The sequence below is a fragment of the Engystomops pustulosus genome, chromosome 4, assembly GCF_040894005.1.
Source record: "Engystomops pustulosus chromosome 4, aEngPut4.maternal, whole genome shotgun sequence".
NCBI classification, from domain to species: Eukaryota; Metazoa; Chordata; class Amphibia; order Anura; family Leptodactylidae; genus Engystomops; species Engystomops pustulosus.
In genome coordinates this window covers 4,374,077-4,396,382 of record NC_092414.1, presented here as the reverse complement: position 1 = coordinate 4,396,382, position 22,306 = coordinate 4,374,077, and the positions used below count along the sequence as shown (strand labels likewise).

The window sequence follows — 22,306 nt, the reverse complement described above, 5'->3', positions numbered from 1 at the left end:
AGCCGTGCACCTGCGTGACGTCACACGCCAGCGATACTAACGAGCCGTGCACCTGCGTGACGTCACACGACAGCGATACTAACGAGCCGTACACCTGCGTGACGTCACAGGACAGCGATACTAACGAGCCATGCCCCTGCATGACATCACACGCCAGCGATACTAACGAGCCGTGCACCTGCGTGACATCACACGACAGCGATACTAACGAGCCGTGCACCTGCGTGACATCACACGACAGCGATACTAACGAGCCGTGCCCCTGCGTGACGTCACACGACAGTGATACTAACGAGCCATGCCCCTGCGTGACATCACACGCCAGCGATACTAACGAGCCGTGCACCTGCGTGACATCACACGCCAGCGATACTAACGAGCCGTGCACCTGCGTGACATCACACGCCAGCGATACTAACGAGCCGTGCACCTGCGTGACGTCACACGACAGAGATACTAACGAGCCGTGCACCTGCGTGACATCACAGGACAGCGATACTAACGAGCCGTACACCTGCGTGACGTCACACGACAGAGATACTAACGAGCCGTGCACCTGCGTGACATCACATGGCCAGGGGCAGCTTTCTATCCACTGGAAGTAAACAATGAGGCTTCCTATATACTGACAGCAAGCAGAGATCTAGAAATAACTGATGTATTGATACAGAAGGTATATCGGGAAATTGTATAACTTTTCCTTACACAAACCATATCCAATTATTTGCTGAAAGTGGAGGACCCCTTTAAGACCCGCAAACACACAGCCGGAGAAAAGCACCTACAGCGAAACAGCAGCCTGGCGCCAGGACCCGCTGCTCTCTCCTCCAATCAATGAACGGAAACATTCATCCGTCTCACAGCTGAGGATTTGTAACAATGTATCTGGTCAGACCAATGGTTCTGACAGTCACAACCTGGAGTCCAGGAGACTGAGAACTGACAAGAAAGTGAGAAACTGTAGCAAACCCTCATCTGTGAGGCGTCAGAACAGGTTTCCATTCCCTGAAATGAAGCAGAGATGGGATGATTATACGACGTACCATGGGTGATCCGGTGCCTCGGGGGTACGCCGGCATGCTGACCCTGCGGGCGGGCGACACCTGCTGCAGAGAAGAAGATGTCAGATGGAGACTGGAGAAGACCCTGAGCCCCGCGCTCCGGACCCCAGACCCTGCGCTCCGGACCCCGGACCTACCTTACTCGCTATAGAGGCCGCCAGCTTCAGGGAATCCTCTACAAGAGAGAAGACGTTATATTACACCTGGCCAGCAGGGGGCGCCCTCCCCCCAGACACCTGCCCCCGGTCACCTCTCTCCGTGCTGCAGCTGGAGCGCTCGCTCTGGTGCATGGCCTGCCGCAGCTCCTCCAGCTCCGCATGCTCCTTGGCGTACATGCGCTTCAGGTTCTCCACGTGCTGGATCATGACTTCCACCGCCTTACTGACTCTGCTCTCCTGCAACACAAGGGCCCCAGTCACTGACAGCAAGCAGAGGTCTGGGAGTCTGGTTACTCATCGCTCCGTCTCTCACCTGGTGGATGGCGCCCAACATCTCCGAGCGGCTGGCGACCCGCGCCGTGTGCTGGTTCAGGAACTGCAGACTCTTCTCCAGCTTCTTCACTATCTCCTGCGTCTGGTTATCCTCCTCACAGAGCGGCGTCAGCGCCTGGGGACCCAGCATCTTATCACTGGGGTGCGGGGGGCCCCTGCATCCTCAGCCCAACAACCGCCACACGTGGGGGCCCCTGCATCCTCAGCCCCAAACACAACCGCCACACGTGGGGGCCCCTGCATCCTCAGCCCCAAACACAACCGCCACACGTGGGGGCCCCTGCATCCTCAGCCCCAAACACAACCGCCACACGTGGGGGCCCCTGCATCCTCAGCCCCAAACACAACCGCCACACGTGGGGGCCCCTGCATCCTCAGCCCCAAACACAACCGCCACACGTGGGGGCCCCTGCATCCTCAGCCCCAAACACAACCGCCACACGTGGGGGCCCCTGCATCCTCAGCCCCAAACACAACCGCCACACGTGGGGGCCCCTGCATCCTCAGCCCCAAACACAACCGCCACACGTGGGGGCCCCTGCATCCTCAGCCCCAAACACAACCGCCACACGTGGGGGCCCCTGCATCCTCAGCCCCAAACACAACCGCCACACGTGGGGGCCCCTGCATCCTCAGCCCCAAACACAACCGCCACACGTGGGGGCCCCTGCATCCTCAGCCCCAAACACAACCGCCACACGTGGGGGCCCCTGCATCCTCAGCCCCAAACACAACCGCCACACGTGGGGGCCCCTGCATCCTCAGCCCCAAACACAACCGCCACACGTGGGGGCCCCTGCATCCTCAGCCCCAAACACAACCGCCACACGTGGGGGCCCCTGCATCCTCAGCCCCAAACACAACCGCCACACGTGGGGGCCCCTGCATCCTCAGCCCCAAACACAACCGCCACACGTGGGGGCCCCTGCATCCTCAGCCCCAAACACAACCGCCACACGTGGGGGCCCCTGCATCCTCAGCCCCAAACACAACCGCCACACGTGGGGGCCCCTGCATCCTCAGCCCCAAACACAACCGCCACACGTGGGGGCCCCTGCATCCTCAGCCCCAAACACAACCGCCACACAAGGGGGCCCCTGCATCCTCAGCCCAACAACCGCCACACAAGGGGGCCCTCTGCATCCTCAGCCCAACAACCGCCACACAAGGGGGCCCTCTGCATCCTCAGCCCCCAACCGCCACACAAGGGGGCCCCTGCATCCTCAGCCCCCAACCGCCACACAACCTCCACACAGCGGGCCCCTCGCATACCCTCAGCCCAACCTCCACACAGGGGGCACCTGCATCCTCGCCCCAAACACAAGCTCCACACAAGGGGGTCCCTGCATCCTCAGCCCCCAACCTCCACACAAGGGGGCCCCTGCATCCTCAGCCCCCTACCGCCACACAACCTCCACACAGCGGGCCCCTCGCATACCCTCAGCCCAACCTCCACACAGGGGGCACCTGCATCCTCGCCCCAAACACAAGCTCCACACAAGGGGGTCCCTGCATCCTCAGCCCCCAACCTCCACAGGGAGCCCACATGCCCCAGCAGCCTCTGCACACGGATGGTCCCATACTCCAAACCCAACACAGGCACAGAGGGGGTTCCTGCACCCGGACACAGAGGGGCCCCGGGCTTCAGTACGAGGCGCAGCACCGACCTCCAGCAGCTTCATGCAGCTCCCCAGCTCCTTCTTCAGATTATCTTCTGCCAAATCCCGGGATCTTTCCTCAAGTCGCAGCCTCTTATCCAACGTGAAGATGTCGCACTTAAACCCGAGGGAAAGACGCAAGAACTCGGCCTAAAATACCAGACCCAGAGTTACACAACATCACACGCTCCAATCCCTACCAGAGCTGCATCCGGTACACTGCAACCTCCTGATACAAGAGGCAATGCAGACACTGAACCAGCAGAGACTGCTCCGAGGCCCGAGATGAGAAGGAAGCTCCGGATATTTCCGCTGCAGCTTTGGATGTGAATGGAGCAGAGCACAGTTATCGAGCGGTAAAAGCGAGAACTGAAGCTTCTCCCCGGCGTCTGCACACGACTCACCTCCATCTCCTTCTCATTGTTTGAGCAACTGAAGCAAAAGAAAATAAATAAAATGACTAAAGGAACGAAACAAGAAACAAAAAATAAACAAAAGTCACAGACGCCTCCGGCGACACTCACTGGTTCTCCTCCGCAGACGGCGAAATCATCACCGGAGACGACGCAGATCCTGAGGAGGAGACAAAGCAAATCATCGCATATCACAGGGACCGGCTGCAGTACCCCGACTGTCCTCTAGAGGGCAGCAGTGCCAGCAAGATCAAGACAGGAATCACTTTACAGCCTGCAGTAAAGGCCGGAGTCATCAGGGCGGAGCTAACACTTATCCCTAACACCAAGTGCGACTCACCTGGATCTGTCTGCGCTCTCGTATCATCACCAATCAGCTTCACGTGTGACGAGTCCTAAGAGAAAAGAAACAATCCAGCAACTACAAGGTAACAGATACTAGAAGATATGATGGGAATAGTAGTCCTACTCACAGAGACAACATCCTGCACAGCATCATCAGACCGGCCCTGTACTGGCAACGCTGCAAAATATATGGAATATACAGATTATACACCACCAATAGGGGGAGCTCACTACATACAGATTATACACCACCAATAGGGGGAGATCACTACATACAGATTATACACCACCACTAGGGGGAGATCACTACATACACATTATACACCAATAGGGGGAGCTCACTACATACAGATTATACACCACCAATAGGGGGAGATCACTACATACAGATTATACACCACCACTAGGGGGAGATCACTACATACACATTATACACCACCACTAGGAGGAGATCACTACATACACATTATACACCACCACTAGGGGGAGATCACTACATACACATTATACACCACCACTAGGAGGAGATCACTACATACACATTATACACCACCACTAGGGGGAGATCACTACATACACATTATACACCACCACTAGGAGGAGCTCACTACATACACATTATACACCACCACTAGGGGGAGATCACTACATACACATTATACACCACCACTAGGAGGAGATCATTACATACAGATTATACACCACCACTAGGAGGAGATCACTACATACACATTATACACCACCACTAGGAGGAGATCACTACATACACATTATACACCACCACTAGGGGGAGCTCACTACATACACATTATACACCACCACTAGGAGGAGATCACTACATACACATTATACACCACTACTAGGAGGAGATCACTACATACAGATTATACACCACCACTAGGGGGAGATCACTACATACAGATTATACACCACCACTAGGGAGAGATCACTACATACAGATTATACACCACCACTAGGAGGAGATCACTACATACACATTATACACCACCACTAGGAGGAGATCACTACATACACATTATACACCACCACTAGGGGGAGATCACTACATACACATTATACATCACTAGGAGGAGATCACTACATACACATTATACACCACCACTAGGGGGAGATCACTACATACACATTATACACCACCACTAGGGGGAGCTCACTACATACAGATTATACACCACCACTAGGAGGAGATCACTACATACACATTATACACCACCACTAGGGGGAGATCACTATGTACAGATTATACACCACCACTAGGAGGAGATCACTACATACACATTATACACCACCACTAGGGGGAGATCACTACATACACATTATACACCACCACTAGGGGGAGATCACTACATACAGATTATACACAACCACTAGGGGGAGATCACTACATACACATTATACACCACCACTAGGGGGAGCTCACTACATACACATTATACACCACCACTAGGAGGAGATCACTACATACACATTATACACCACTACTAGGAGGAGATCACTACATACAGATTATACACCACCACTAGGGGGAGATCACTACATACAGATTATACACCACCACTAGGGGGGATCACTACATACAGATTATACACCACCACTAGGAGGAGATCACTACATACACATTATACACCACCACTAGGAGGAGATCACTACATACACATTATACACCACCACTAGGGGGAGATCACTACATACACATTATACATCACTAGGAGGAGATCACTACATACACATTATACACCACCACTAGGGGGAGCTCACTACATACACATTATACACCACCACTAGGGGGAGCTCACTACATACAGATTATACACCACCACTAGGAGGAGATCACTACATACACATTATACACCACCACTAGGAAGAGATCACTACATACACATTATACACCACCACTAGGAGGAGATCACTACATACACATTATACACCACCACTAGGGGGAGCTCACTACATACACATTATACACCACCACTAGGGGGAGCTCACTACATACACATTATACACCACCACTAGGGGGAGCTCACTACATACACATTATACACCACCAATAGGGGGAGATCACTACATACACATTATACACCACCAATAGGGGGAGATCACTACATACACATTATACACCACCACTAGGGGGAGCTCACTACATACACATTATACACCACCACTAGGGGGAGCTCACTACATACACATTATACACCACCACTAGGGGGAGATCACTACATACACATTATACACCACCACTAGGAGGAGATCACTACATACACATTATACACCACCACTAGGGGGAGATCACTACATACACATTATACACCACCACTAGGAGGAGATCACTACATACACATTATACACCACCACTAGGGGGAGCTCACTACATACACATTATACACCACCACTAGGAGGAGATCACTACATACACATTATACACCACCACTAGGAGGAGATCACTACATACACATTATACACCACCACTAGGGGGAGCTCACTACATACACATTATACACCACCACTAGGGGGAGCTCACTACATACACATTATACACCACCACTAGGGGGAGCTCACTACATACACATTATACACCACCACTAGGGGGAGCTCACTACATACACATTATACACCACCACTAGGGGGAGCTCACTACATACACATTATACACCACCACTAGGGGGAGCTCACTACATACACATTATACACCACCACTAGGGGGAGCTCACTACATACACATTATACACCACCACTAGGGGGAGCTCACTACATACACATTATACACCACCACTAGGGGGAGCTCACTACATACACATTATACACCACCACTAGGGGGAGCTTACTACATACACATTATACACCACCACTAGGGGGAGCTCACTACATACACATTATACACCACCACTAGGGGGAGCTCACTACATACACATTATACACCACCACTAGGGGGAGCTCACTACATACACATTATACACCACCACTAGGAGGAGATCACTACATACAGATTATACACCACCACTAGGAGGAGATCACTACATACACATTATACACCACCACTAGGAGGAGATCACTACATACACATTATACACCACCACTAGGGGGAGCTCACTACATACACATTATACACCACCACTAGGGGGAGCTCACTACATACACATTATACACCACCACTAGGGGGAGCTCACTACATACACATTATACACCACCACTAGGGGGAGCTCACTACATACACATTATACACCACCACTAGGGGGAGCTCACTACATACACATTATACACCACCACTAGGGGGAGCTCACTACATACACATTATACACCACCACTAGGGGGAGCTCACTACATACACATTATACACCACCACTAGGGGGAGCTCACTACATACACATTATACACCACCACTAGGGGGAGCTCACTACATACACATTATACACCACCACTAGGGGGAGCTCACTACATACACATTATACACCACCACTAGGGGGAGCTCACTACATACACATTATACACCACCACTAGGGGGAGCTCACTACATACACATTATACACCACCACTAGGGGGAGCTCACTACATACACATTATACACCACCACTAGGGGGAGCTCACTACATACACATTATACACCACCACTAGGGGGAGATCACTACATACAGATTATACATCACCACTAGGGGGAGATCACTACATACACATTATACACCACCACTAGGAGATCACTACATACACATGATACACCACCACTAGGAGGAGATCACTACATACAGATGATACACCACCACTAGGAGGAGATCACTACATACAGATTATACACCAGCACTAGGGGGAGATCACTACATACAGATTATACACCACCACTAGGAGGAGATCACTACATACAGATTATACACCACCACTAGGAGAAGCTCACTACATACACATTATACACCACCACTAGGGGGAGCTCACTACATACACATTATACACCACCACTAGGAGGAGATCACTACATACAGATTATACACCACCACTAGGAGGAGATCACTACATACACATTATACACCACCACTAGGGGGAGATCACTACATACACATTATACACCACCACTAGGAGGAGATCACTACATACAGATTATACACCACCACTAGGAGGAGATCACTACATACACATTATACACCACCACTAGGGGGAGATCACTACATACACATTATACACCACCACTAAGAGGAGATCACTACATACAGATTATACACCACCACTAGGAGGAGATCACTACATACACATTATACACCACCACTAGGAGGAGATCACTACATACAGATTATACACCACCACTAGGGGGAGATCACTACATACACATTGTACACCACCACTAGGAGGAGATCACTACATACACATTATACACCACCACTAGGAGGATATCACTACATACAGATTATACACCACCACTAGGGGGAGCTCACTACATACACATTATACACCACCACTAGGAGGAGATCACTACATACAGATTATACACCACCACTAGGAGGAGATCACTACATACAGATTATACACCACTAGGGGGAGATCACTACATACACATTATACACCACCACTAGGGGGAGATCACTACATACACATTATACACCACCACTAGGAGGAGATCACTACATACACATTATACACCACCACTAGGAGGAGATCACTACATACACATTATACACCACCACTAGGGGGAGCTCACTACATACACATTATACACCACCACTAGGGGGAGCTCACTACATACACATTATACACCACCACTAGGGGGAGCTCACTACATACACATTATACACCACCACTAGGGGGAGCTCACTACATACACATTATACACCACCACTAGGGGGAGCTCACTACATACACATTATACACCACCACTAGGGGGAGATCACTACATACACATTATACACCACCACTAGGGGGAGATCACTACATACAGATTATACATCACCACTAGGGGGAGATCACTACATACACATTATACACCACCACTAGGAGGAGATCACTACATACACATGATACACCACCACTAGGATGAGATCACTACATACAGATTATACACCACCACTAGAAGGAGATCACTACATACAGATTATACACCAGCACTAGGGGGAGATCACTACATACACATTATACACCACCACTAGGAGGAGATCACTACATACAGATTATACACCACCACTAGGAGGAGATCACTACATACACATTATACACCACCACTAGGGGGAGATCACTACATACACATTATACACCACCACTAAGAGGAGATCACTACATACAGATTATACACCACCACTAGGAGGAGATCACTACATACACATTATACACCACCACTAGGGGGAGATCACTACATACACATTATACACCACCACTAGGGGGAGATCACTACATACACATTATACACCACCACTAGGAGGAGATCACTACATACACATTATACACCACCACTAGGGGGAGATCACTACATACAGATTATACACCACCACTAGGGGGAGATAACTACATACACATTATACACCACCACTAGGAGGAGATCACTACATACAGATTATACACCACCACTTGGAGGAGCTCACTACATACACATTATACACCACTACTAGGGGGAGATCACTACATACACATTATACACCACCACTAGGGGGAGATCACTACATACACATTATACACCACCACTAGGGGGAGATCACTACATACAGATTATACACCACCACTAGGAGGAGATCACTACATACACATTATACACCACCACTAGGGGGAGATCACTACATACACATTATACACCACCACTAGGGGGAGATCACTACATACACATTATACACCACCACTAGGGGGAGATCACTACATACACATTATACACCACCACTAGGAGGAGATCACTACATACAGATTATACACCACTACTAGGGGGAGATCACTACATACACATTATACACCACCACTTGGAGGAGCTCACTACATACAGATTATACACCACTACTAGGGGGAGATCACTACATACACATTATACAGGGATGGTCACTGACCGGATGAGGAGATTGTGTTATCGGGAAGAGTCGATGTGTTTTCTGATGACTGAGACACAACAGAAATGCTGCAGAAACACATAAAATGCATCAGTTTAATACAAACACCATAAAGCCCCCGTGCCCCCTCCCCTCGGGTCCTGACCTCGCTGTGTCCGCAGTCTCTAGACGATCATCAGGGCAAATTTCCTGAAATTGTTAAAGATAACGAGGGGTTAATATGGGTTTAGAGAAACCACAACATGTAAAGCAAGAAAAGGCAGAAAATCACAGGAATTAGAGAAAAATCTTCTCCGATTTAGTGAAGACCCGACCCGGGAGGAGAATCCAGAACCTGCCGCACAGGATGGTGATGCATGGACCCCCAGATGCTGGGAAAGTTGGGTGCCCCTTCGTATGAATGGCTAGGACTTGGCTGCCCTGTGTGATGGGAGTCTCTGGTAGTCTGAGCTCCGCCCCTTTCTCCATTCCACACCGACCCACCCCACCGCTGCCCGATACGGCACATAGAGGGTTAATCTTAATTACAGCAAAGAGGGGCTGCAAAACGGTTTGTATCCACCTACCAGACACAGCGACCCACTCACAGTAGTGGCCACAGCCGGTATTACAGCTCCGTCCTACTCACTTGTATAGGACATTGCGAAGCTGAAGATACATGGAGCCGCCCCTTTAACTGGGGCCTTAGAAAAGCAGAAGCTGCCGGGCCCCAGCGTCTGCTTCATGCAAATATTTTTTGACATCCAATTTGAATTTCTTTAGAAACGCCGGATCGGTCGCAGAGGGGGAAGGAAAAGTTATATTCCTGTACATAGGGGGCAGTATTATAGTAGTTATATTCCTGTACATAGGGGGCAGTATTATAGTAGTTATATTCTTGTACATAGGGGGCAGTATTATAGTAGTTATATTCCTGTACATAGGGGGCAGTATTATAGTAGTTATATTCCTGTACATAGGGGTCAGTATTATAGTAGTTATATCCCTGTACATAGGCGGCAGTATTATAGTAGTTATATTCCTGTACATAGGGGGCAGTATTATAGTAGTTATATTCTTGTACATAGGGGGCAGTATTATAGTAGTTATATTCCTGTACATAGGGGGCAGTATTATAGTAGTTATATTCCTGTACATAGGGGGCAGTATTATAGTAGTTATATTCCTGTACATAGGGGGCAGTATTATAGTAGTTATATTCCTGTACATAGGGGACAGTATTATAGTAGTTATATTCTTGTACATAGGGGCAGTATTATAGTAGTTATATTCCTGTACATAGGGGGCAGTATTATAGTAGTTATATTCCTGTACATAGGGGGCAGTATTATAGTAGTTATATTCCTGTACATAGGGGGCAGTATTATAGTAGTTGTATTCTTGTACATAGGGGGCAGTATTATAGTAGCTATATTCTCGTACATAGGGGGCAGTATTATAGTAGTTATATTCCTGTACATAGGGGGCAGTATTATAGTAGTTATATCCCTGTACATAGGGGGCAGTATTATAGTAGTTATATTCCTGTACATAGGGGGCAGTATTATAGTAGTTATATTCTTATACATAGGGGGCAGTATTATAGTAGTTATATTCTTGTACATAGGGGGCAGTATTATAGTAGTTATATTCCTGTACATAGGGGGCAGTATTATAGTAGTTATATCCCTGTACATAGGGGGCAGTATTATAGTAGTTATATTCCTGTACATAGGGGGCAGTATTATAGTAGTTATATTCTTGTACATAGGGGGCAGTATTATAGTAGTTATATTCTTGTACATAGGGGGCAGTATTATAGTAGTTATATTCCTGTACATAGGGGGCAGTATTATAGTAGTTATATTCCTGTACATAGGGAGCAGTATTATAGTAGTTATATTCTTGTACATAGGGGGCAGTATTATAGTAGTTATATTCTTGTACATAGGGGGCAGTATTATAGTAGTTATATTCCTGTACATAGGGAGCAGTATTATAGTAGTTATATTCCTGTACATAGGGGGCAGTATTATAGTAGTTATATTCTTGTACATAGGGGGCAGTATTATAGTAGTTATATTCCTGTACATAGGGGGCAGTATTATAGTAGTTATATTCCTGTACATAGGGGTAGTATTATAGTAGTTATATTCCTGTACATAGGGGGCAGTATTATAGTAGTTATATTCCTGTACATAGGGGTAGTATTATAGTAGTTATATTCCTGTACATAGGGGGCAGTATTATAGTAGTTATATTCTTGTACATAGGGGGCAGTATTATAGTAGTTATATTCCTGTACATAGGGGGCAGTATTATAGTAGTTATATTCTTGTACATAGGGGGCAGTATTATAGTAGTTATATTCTTGTACATAGGGGGCAGTATTATAGTAGTTATATTCCTGTACATAGGGGGCAGTATTATAGTAGTTATATTCCTCTACATAGGGCACAGTATTATAGTAGTTATATTCCTGTACATAGGGGGCAGTATTATAGTAGTTATATTCCTGTACATAGGGGGCAGTATTATAGTAGTTATATTCTTACCTGTGAGAGAGGTTTTTCCATCTCTGTTCCTCTCGGATTCTCTTCATCCGTCTGCACTTCCGCTGTTGTGAATTTTGGCCTAAAGGGAAATTTGAGAAATTTCTAATATTTATAGATTTATTATTTTCTCACTTCTCTTTTTTGCTGCTCATTTCCTGCAGTTTTTACCTTACTTCCTCATTCACAGAGAAGTCGTCTAATTTCAGAACTTGACGTTTGCTGAATAATTTTAAATTAATTCTGTGTCATAGATGAGACACTATCCCCCTGTACAATCTATTACTCTCTGTTATCAGCCATTACACCCCGGGGAGAGGAGACTGTACAGGGGGGATACAATCTATTACTCTCTGTTATCAGCCATTACACCCCGGGGGGAGGAGACTGTACAGGGGGGATACAATCTATTACTCTCTGTTATCAGCCATTACACCCCGGGGAGAGGAGACTGTACAGGGGGGGATACAATCTATTACTCTCTGTTATCAGCCATTACACCCCGGGGGGAGGAGACTGTACAGGGGGGATACAATCTATTACTCTCTGTTATCAGCCATTACACCCCGGGGAGAGGAGACTGTACAGGGGGGATACAATCTATTCCTCTCTGTTATCAGCCATTACACCCCGGGGAGAGGAGACTGTACAGGGGGGATACAATCTATTCCTCTCTGTTATCAGCCATTACACCCCGGGGAGAGGAGACTGTACAGGGGGATACAATCTATTACTCTCTGTTATCAGCCATTACATCCCGGGGAGAGGAGACTGTACAGGGGGATACAATCTATTACTCTCTGTTATCAGCCATTACATCCCGGGGAGAGGAGACTGTACAGGGGGGATACAATCTATTACTCTCTGTTATCAGCCATTACACCCCGGGGAGAGGAGACTGTACAGGGGGATACAATCTATTACTCTCTGTTATCAGCCATCACACCTCGGGGAGAGGAGACTGTACAGGGGGGATACAATCTATTACTCTCTGGTATCAGCCATTACACCCCGGGGAGAGGAGACTGTACAGGGGGGATACAATCTATTACTCTCTGTTATCAGCCATTACACCCCGGGGAGAGGAGACTGTACAGGGGGGGGATACAATCTATTACTCTCTGTTATCAGCCATTACACCCCGGGGAGAGGAGACTGTACAGGGGGGGGGGGATACAATCTATTACTCTCTGTTATCAGCCATTACACCCCGGGGAGAGGAGACTGTACAGGGGGGGATACAATCTATTACTCTCTGTTATCAGCCATTACATCCCGGGGAGAGGAGACTGTACAGGGGGGGATACAATCTATTACTCTCTGTTATCAGCCATTACACCCCGGGGAGAGGAGACTGTACAGGGGGATACAATCTATTACTCTCTGTTATCAGCCATTACATCCCGGGGAGAGGAGACTGTACAGGGGGGATACAATCTATTACTCTCTGTTATCAGCCATTACACCCCGGGGAGAGGAGACTGTACAGGGGGGATACAATCTATTACTCTCTGTTATCAGCCATTACACCCCGGGGAGAGGAGACTGTACAGGGGGGATACAATCTATTACTCTCTGTTATCAGCCATTACACCCCGGGGAGAGGAGACTGTACAGGGGGGATACAATCTATTCCTCTCTGTTATCAGCCATTACACCCCGGGGAGAGGAGACTGTACAGGGGGATACAATCTATTACTCTCTGTTATCAGCCATTACACCCCGGGGAGAGGAGACTGTACAGGGGGATACAATCTATTACTCTCTGTTATCAGCCCCTCTTATATTTGTCTTACTGGTTACCGTCCCTTTAAGTGGAGATTCCTCCCGTCTCGTCTCTGAACACCTGGGAGGTTTCTCTTCAGATTTGGGTCTTGTGATTGGAAAAATATTTTGCAGCTAAAAGCAACAAACTTTCCTCGCTGCTGCCAGAACGGAGAAGAGTAAAGTGCAATCCTCAGACACGATACAACTGTAACAAACCCTCTGCGGTGAGATACATTAGGGCTTAATCTTCCCAGCAAGAAACGAAATGTTACTAATCTATGGACATGTGATGCATTTTCTTAGAAACTGGGACAAAATGATGGTGGTAGTAGTCCTGTGGAGATGGGGGGTATAGATGGGGGCATATAGGGGGGGGCAGTACAATGTTCCCCCCCTGGGGTCAGGCTCTAGGGATGGGGATAATGAGGGGGGGGGGGGTCAGTATAGTGCCCCCCTGGGGTGAGGATGCCCCGGGCTCTATAGATGGGGGTACAGGGGGGGGGGGGAGGGTCAGTATAGTGCCCCCCTGGGGTGAGGATGCCCTGGGCTCTATAGATGGGGGTACAGGGGGGGGGGGGAGGGTCAGTATAGTGCCCCCCTGGGGTGAGGATGCCCTGGGCTCTATAGATGGGGGTACAGGGGGGGGGGGGGGGGGAGTCAGTATAGTGCCCCCCTGGGGTGAGGATGCCCGGGCTCTATAGATGGGGGTACAGGGGGGGGGGGTCAGTATAGTGCCCCCCTGGGGTGAGGATGCCCCGGGCTCTATAGATGGGGGTACAGGGGGGGGGGGGGTCAGTATAGTGCCCCCCTGGGGTGAGGATGCCCCGGGCTCTATAGATGGGGGTACAGGGGGGGGGGGGTCAGTATAGTGCCCCCCTGGGGTGAGGATGCCCGGGCTCTATAGATGGGGGTACAGGAGGGGGGGGGGGGTCAGTATAGTGCCCCCCTGGGGTGAGGATGCCCGGGCTCTATAGATGGGGATAATGAGGGGGGGGGAGTCAGTATAGTGCCCCCCTGGGGTGAGGATGCCCGGGCTCTATAGATGGGGATAATGAGGGGGGGTCAGTATAGTGCCCCCCTGGGGTGAGGATGCCCCGGGCTCTATAGATGGGGGTACAGGAGGGGGGGGTTAGTATAGTGCCCCCCCGGGGGTGAGGATGCCCCGGGCTCTATAGATGGGGGTACAGGGGGGGGGGGGTCAGTATAGTGCCCCCCTGGGGTGAGGATGCCCCGGGCTCTATAGATGGGGGTACAGGGGGGGGGGGGGTCAGTATAGTGCCCCCCTGGGGTGAGGATGCCCGGGCTCTATAGATGGGGGTACAGGAGGGGGGGGGGGGTCAGTATAGTGCCCCCCTGGGGTGAGGATGCCCCGGGCTCTATAGATGGGGGTACAGGGGGGGGGGTCAGTATAGTGCCCCCCTGGGGTGAGGATGCCCGGGCTCTATAGATGGGGATAATGAGGGGGGGGGTCAGTATAGTGCCCCCCTGGGGTGAGGATGCCCGGGCTCTATAGATGGGGATAATGAGGGGGGGTCAGTATAGTGCCCCCCTGGGGTGAGGATGCCCGGGCTCTATAGATGGGGGTACAGGAGGGGGGGGGGGTCAGTATAGTGCCCCCCTGGGGTGAGGATGCCCCGGGCTCTATAGATGGGGATAATGAGGGGGGGGTCAGTATAGTGCCCCCCTGGGGTGAGGATGCCCCGGGCTCTATAGATGGTCACATCCGCGCTGCCATCGCCTCGCAGAACGTTCTTTGCCTGGAAGGAAAGTTTCTCGGATTTGTTTATCTCCTCATTCTTTCCGCACGTATGTATTGTCTCCGACTTTGCATGTGAGCGGCGAGAGGGGGAGATATTCAAATCCAGAACAATCCAACCCCCCCTTCCCCCTGGGACGTCCGGCGCCTCATCTCACCCCCCCCCCCCCCATCTATTACTGCAACAAAACATCATCAGTGACAACTCAGGATAATCATCTCAAAGGGATCTGTCCCCTGATGTGACCAGAGGGATGTGTAATCAGACCTCACACTGCTGTGCTCTGTGCTCTCTGCAGCCAGTGTTATGTATTGTCCCTGGAGAGATGTGTAATCAGACCTCACACTGCTGTGCTCTGTGCTCTCTGCAGCCAGTGTTATGTATTGTCCCTGGAGAGATGTGTAATCAGACCTCACACTGCTGTGCTCTGTGCTCTCTGCAGCCAGTGTTATGTACTATCCCTGGAGAGATGTGTAATCAGACCTCACACTGCTGTGCTCTATGCAGCCAGTGTTATGTATTGTCCCTGGAGAGATGGGTAATCAGACCTCACACTGCTGTGCTCTATGCAGCCAGTGTTATGTATTGTCCCTGGAGAGATGTGTAATCAGACCTCACACTGCTGTGCTCTGTGCTCCCTGCAGCCAGTGTTATGTACTGTCCCTGGAGAGATGTGTAATCAGACCTCACACTGCTGTGCTCTCTGCAGCCAGTGTTATGTATTGTCCCTGGAGAGATGTGTAATCAGACCTCACACTGCTGTGCTCTGTGCTCCCTGCAGCCAGTGTTATGTATTGTCCCTGGAGAGATGTGTAATCAGACCTCACACTGCTGTGCTCTGTGCTCTCTGCAGCCAGTGTTATGTATTGTCCCTGGAGAGATGTGTGATCAGACCTCACACTGCTGTGCTCTGTGCTCTCTGCAGCCAGTGTTATGTATTGTCCCTGGAGAGATGTGTAATCAGACCTCACACTGCTGTGCTCTGTGCTCTCTGCAGCCAGTGTTATGTATTGTCCCTGGAGAGATGTGTAATCAGACTTCACACTGCTGTGCTCTGTGCTCTCTGCACCAGTGTTATGTACTGTCCCTGGAGAGATGTGTAATCAGACCTCACACTGCTGTGCTCTGTGCTCTCTGCAGCCAGTGTTATGTACTATCCCTGGAGAGATGTGTAATCAGACCTCACACTGCTGTGCTCTATGCAGCCAGTGTTATGTATTGTCCCTGGAGAGATGTGTAATCAGACCTCACACTGCTGTGCTCTATGCAGCCAGTGTTATGTATTGTCCCTGGAGAGATGGGTAATCAGACCTCACACTGCTGGACATTTCCTAGACTTGGTGAGGGGGGTGGAGCATGGTGCGTGCAGCGCGCTGCGTGATGTCGTAGCGCGTGCTGCAAGCGGCTGGACGCGCGATGCCAAAGCCTGAAGCCGGCTCCCTCTCTTCGCTCTAAAAGAACCCTGCCGTGCTCGCGATGTGGAGGAAGGCAGAGGGGCACTTTGGATAGCGGGATAGCGACCGGCACTGTCCTCTCTGTGGTGGATAGCGTGGAGGGAGCAAACAGAGCTTGTCTGCAGAGATCCGGAGGCTGTGTAGTAGCTCGGAGCCACGCAGGTACAGCATGAGATGCGGCCAAATGAAAGCTGTTGCCGAATGACTGCGTTAGACCTGCAGGCAAAGTGAAGCTGTTGGAGGAGCCGGGTCCTGTATGTTTGGATGCTTGGAGGGGGTCTCTAAGAGGAAATCGGCTGGAGACCGTCCCGATGCTGAAGAGGGTCCGCCGCTCTGGTTGCCTGGGTAACGTACACAGCCTATATCATGGTCTATATGTGAGCAGAACTTGGTAAAGACGCCGAGGTCAAGGTCTAGGCCGGCCAGGAGTACAGCGGTGGTGGAAGGTCAGAGAGCCCAGACAGGCTGCAGGTTTGGTCTCCAGAAGAATAGTCTCTTGTCTGCAGAAAGAGATCTGGAGGTATTTAATAGCTATCTGATCTGCAATCCGGCACAGTTTTATTTCTATTCTATATGTTAAACCTTAGCTGCCGCTCCCCCGCTATTTAATATACAGACTACACCGCTGTCCCAGTGCCGTTAAACATCGACTTTGTGCTACTGCTCCCTTTCCATTTAAAGACCAAGAATATAATCCTGACTTTAACATCACTTAACAGAAAGGCTATTCTGCTGACATGCTGCTACCTAATAGCGTCTCTACGCTACTGCTTCATGCCTATCTAACATCAAGATTATAACAGTGACTCTTTGCTACTAAATATTGAGCTCATTTATTTGCTTTTTTTTTTTTTCTCTTCACAACTAACATCAAACCTATGCCGTGGCTCTTTTCTCTAGCTAACATCGACTTTAAATAATTGCTGACTCTAAGTTGCTGCTTCTCTGTCGCTTTAATACCAAGACTATAATAGGGTCTTTAACATCATTTAACAGGAAGGCTATATTGGTGCTCCGCTGCTATTTAACTGTGTCTTTATGCCTATGCCTATGCCGCTGTTCCATTCCTTAGCTAGTAACGAGTCTATATAATTGCTGCCTTTATACTGCGGTGTTTCTTAAACACCAAGTTTACAATAGTGACTGTCCCTATGCAGCTGCTGCCTGTTTATTTAACATCAGGTTTACAATTGTGATTAACGTCAGTTTACATACTTGTGGTTATTTGTTATTTGTTATTACTGTTTTATTGATCACCAGTGGATTGATTTTGTAGATCTGTCGCTGTACAACTGTTGGCCAAGGTTGTGTCTCCTCCCCCTTTTTAGGAATATACCAGCTTTGCCACTGTCGTATAGTGCTATCAATTTAATTAATAGGGGCTTGTCTTCTCTCCCTTCTCCTCTTGTGGGTGTTACTAAATTTGGCTGCCTACTTGGATACATATAATGGGGAGTAAGAGGCAAAATAAAAGTGTTACTAAAGCTAGACTCTCAGATGCAGGTGTCTCCCCGGGAGGGAAAAAAAGAGACGGCAAGATGGAAAAATATCTACAATCACCTAGCGCCCCTCAAAGTAAGGGCAATAAAAACGGTGAATGCCATAAAGGGGGCGGAGTCTCGCAACTTGCTGTGGATGACTCTATGGACAAGTCTAGTGCTGAGGAGAATATTGTTGGTAATGAGGAGGGAGAGGCGAATGTATCTCTAAAAGATATATCACTACAAATAACCCAATGCATCGCTGCTGTTGGCAATGTGTTAAAGGAAATAGGTGGTCTGAAAAATGATGTCGGTTTGCTGAGGGATGATTTTAATAAACTCAGTGGCAGAATCGAGGAGGTGGAGGAACGGTTGGGAAAGGTTGAGGACCAAGCATCAGATGTTACAAATCGGATGAAAGAATTAGAAAAGAGAGAATTGGCAATGCAGCTAAAACTGATCGACTTAGAGAATCGGTCAAGAAGAAATAATCTGAGGATGGTAGGCTTCCCTGAAGGTGTAGAGGGTGAGGACACCACCAAATTTGTTACCGACTGGTTAGTGGCCACCTTCCCGGAGGGGGTCCGCACCGGGGTCTTCCTGGTAGATCGAGCTCACCGGGTTCCAGCCCGGGCACGACCGGTTGGTGCCCTACCCAGAAACATATTGGTGAGACTCCTCTCCCCGAGAGATAGGGATAACATATTGAAGGCCACGCGTACTATGGACCAGTTGAAATTTAATAATTCCCCAATCATGATCTTTCCTGATTATCCGCAAGAAATTCAGAAGAAAAGACTTAGTTATGCTAGCCTTAAAAAAAGGTTGAGAGAGAAAGGGGTGGTCTATTCCCTGTCGTACCCCGCTAAATTGAAGGTAATATTTGAAGGGAAATCCCACTTCTTTGAGGATGTCAAAGAGGCAAATGAATGGGTCGAGAGGGTCATAAAAATCTGAGGCTTCAGGCGGGTGCGTCCACTTCAGCTAAAAATAATGCTCCAGGATGAGTCCAGGGTTTAATTACTCAGGGCAATGGGGCTGGGGTAGGGGGGCAATGGGGGGTAGGGGGGTAAGGGGGGGTGAGCGGGACTCCTTGGCGACTGGTGGCTGGTACTCAGGTTATATGCAAGAGCAGGATAAAGAGAGGACACATACTCTACTTATAAATAAAGGATGATAAAGGTACTATCCTGGAATGTTCGGGGTCTGGGCTGCAGGTTAAAAAGGAAAGCTGTTTTTGATTTATGTCTATCTTATCAGCCAGATGTAATTTGCCTGCAAGAAACTCATCTGTCCGGGGATAACTGTAGGCAGATGTATAAACCGTGGATAAGTCACTACTACCATACTACATTCTCCTCGTATGCTCGCGGAGTTAGTATCATGATTAGTAAGAGGGTCAGCTTTGTAGAACATAGGATAAGAATAGACCCCTTAGGAAGATATATTATCCTACATGCCTCGTTTAATGGAGTGAGTATAGTACTAGTGGGGATATACCTCCCTCCCGCTGCACCATTAGAAGTACTGGTAAAGATCGTGAACCAACTGGAAATATATGAAGGGGACCCAATTTACTTGATGGGGGATTTCAATCAGGTCATGAATGAAAGCCTGGACAGGCTCAAAATCAACCAGTATGGTGGTACATCGGCTAAACAGTCAACTACCGTCTTTGGGAGGCTGATTATAGAGTTGGGATACAGGGATGCTTGGAGGGAGAGGAATCCTGCCAAAAGGGATTATACTTGCTATTCCAAATCATGCAGTTCCCTCTCTCGAATCGACCTGGTCCTGGCCAATGATCCTGGTAGTAACTTGATGACGGGGGTAGCAATAGGGGCAAGAGGACTTTCAGACCACTCTCCAGTGTGGTTTACAATAGATAGGAATAACTGCACTGGTATTACTTTTTACAAAGTCAAGCCCTTTTGGTTTAATCTAATAAAAGATCAAAAAAACCTAGAAGAAGAAATTGTTTTTCTGTGGGATCAAAATACAGAGGGGCAAGATACAAGGGTGGTGTGGGACACACTGAAGGCGTACCTGAGGGGGTTGATTCGGGATCAGGTTTTATTTTATAAAAAAAAGAAGCGGGAGTCTATCCAACTGGTAAAAGATAAGGTGCTAAATTTGGAGAACGAATTTGTGCTTAATCCTACAGAGGAAAATAAAAGACTATGGGTAGATGCGCAGGAATGTCTTGGGAGATACTGTCTTGAGAAAGCATCATGGGAGTATAAGAGACAGGGCCAAAAAACCATATTGGGGGAGTATCTGTCAATGAAAAGACTGGCGGCCCTGCTGAAGTCCCAGAATAAGAGGAATACCCTGAGTGCTATCAAAGGGAGAGATGGAACGCTAATAACAACACAAGAAGGGATCAGGGAGGAGTTTAGGCTCTTCTTTGAGGGTCTGTACTCCTCTGAGTTAATGCTAGGGGAAAAGGAAATTAATGAATCCCTAAAAAGCGTTGCGGTTCCAAGGATATCAACTGAGGAGAGGGAGAGCTTGGAACGTCCTCTCAGTCTGGAAGAGCTGGGGGTGGCCTTGAAAGATCTCCCTAAGGGAAAGGCGGTTGGCTCTGACGGAATACCACCTGAGGTTATACTGCACTACGCAGATGTCATGCTTCCCCGTTTTCTAGGGGTATTAAACTACTCACTGTTGGTGGGTCAACTACCGCAGTCGATGAGAGAGGCAATTTTAGTCTTGATCCTTAAAGAGGGGAAGTGCCCCACAGACCTGGATGCATATCGGCCGATCTCCCTGCTGAACTCCGACTATAAGATCCTAGCTAAAGTGCTCGCAACTAGGTTGCTGAAGGTAGTACGATCAGTTGTACAAGAGGATCAGTCGGGGTTCATGCCGGGAAGATCGGTCAGAGACAACATCCTGCGGATGTGGTGGTGCATGCAATGCCCGAGTGAAGCATCAGGTACACGCATGCTGGTCACACTGGACGCGATGAAAGCGTTTGATCGCGTCGAGTGGGAATATATATGGGTAGTCCTGAAAAGAATGGGGTTCGGCACACAATTTATAAAATGGGTGAAACTATTATATAGTGGGGCCCAGGCCAGGGTTAGTATTAACGGCAAAGCGTCGGCTGCTTGGCAGTTATTTAGAGGAACGAGGCAGGGGTGCCCCCTGTCCCCCCTGCTATTTGCAGTAGTACTAGAACCCTTGGCATGCAGTATAAGAACGGCTAGGAATATAAGAGGGTTTGTGTGGGGGCAGATAGAAAGAAGAATTCAGCTATATGCGGACGATATGCTCCTGTTTTTAGATAATGCCGAACAGGGCATAAAGGTAGTGGTGGATC

The 22,306-nt window shown here is 48.8% G+C and overlaps 1 protein-coding gene across 1 annotated transcript in view; it reads right to left on the bottom strand.

Moving 5' to 3' along the window:
- The window catches only part of IRAG2 (inositol 1,4,5-triphosphate receptor associated 2), a 53,668-nt gene that overhangs the window by 3,143 nt on the left and 28,219 nt on the right, over positions 1-22,306 (bottom strand). The window contains exons 22-33 of the mRNA XM_072144810.1: positions 12,526-12,604; positions 10,137-10,180; positions 9,992-10,059; positions 4,097-4,146; positions 3,964-4,018; positions 3,735-3,783; positions 3,615-3,642; positions 3,220-3,360; positions 1,533-1,667; positions 1,312-1,456; positions 1,199-1,236; positions 1,044-1,106 (exon numbers count right to left, since the gene is read on the bottom strand). Coding sequence (XP_072000911.1) covers positions 1,044-1,106; positions 1,199-1,236; positions 1,312-1,456; positions 1,533-1,667; positions 3,220-3,360; positions 3,615-3,642; positions 3,735-3,783; positions 3,964-4,018; positions 4,097-4,146; positions 9,992-10,059; positions 10,137-10,180; positions 12,526-12,604 — 895 coding nt within the window. The remainder of the gene's footprint in view (positions 1-1,043; positions 1,107-1,198; positions 1,237-1,311; positions 1,457-1,532; positions 1,668-3,219; positions 3,361-3,614; positions 3,643-3,734; positions 3,784-3,963; positions 4,019-4,096; positions 4,147-9,991; positions 10,060-10,136; positions 10,181-12,525; positions 12,605-22,306) is intronic.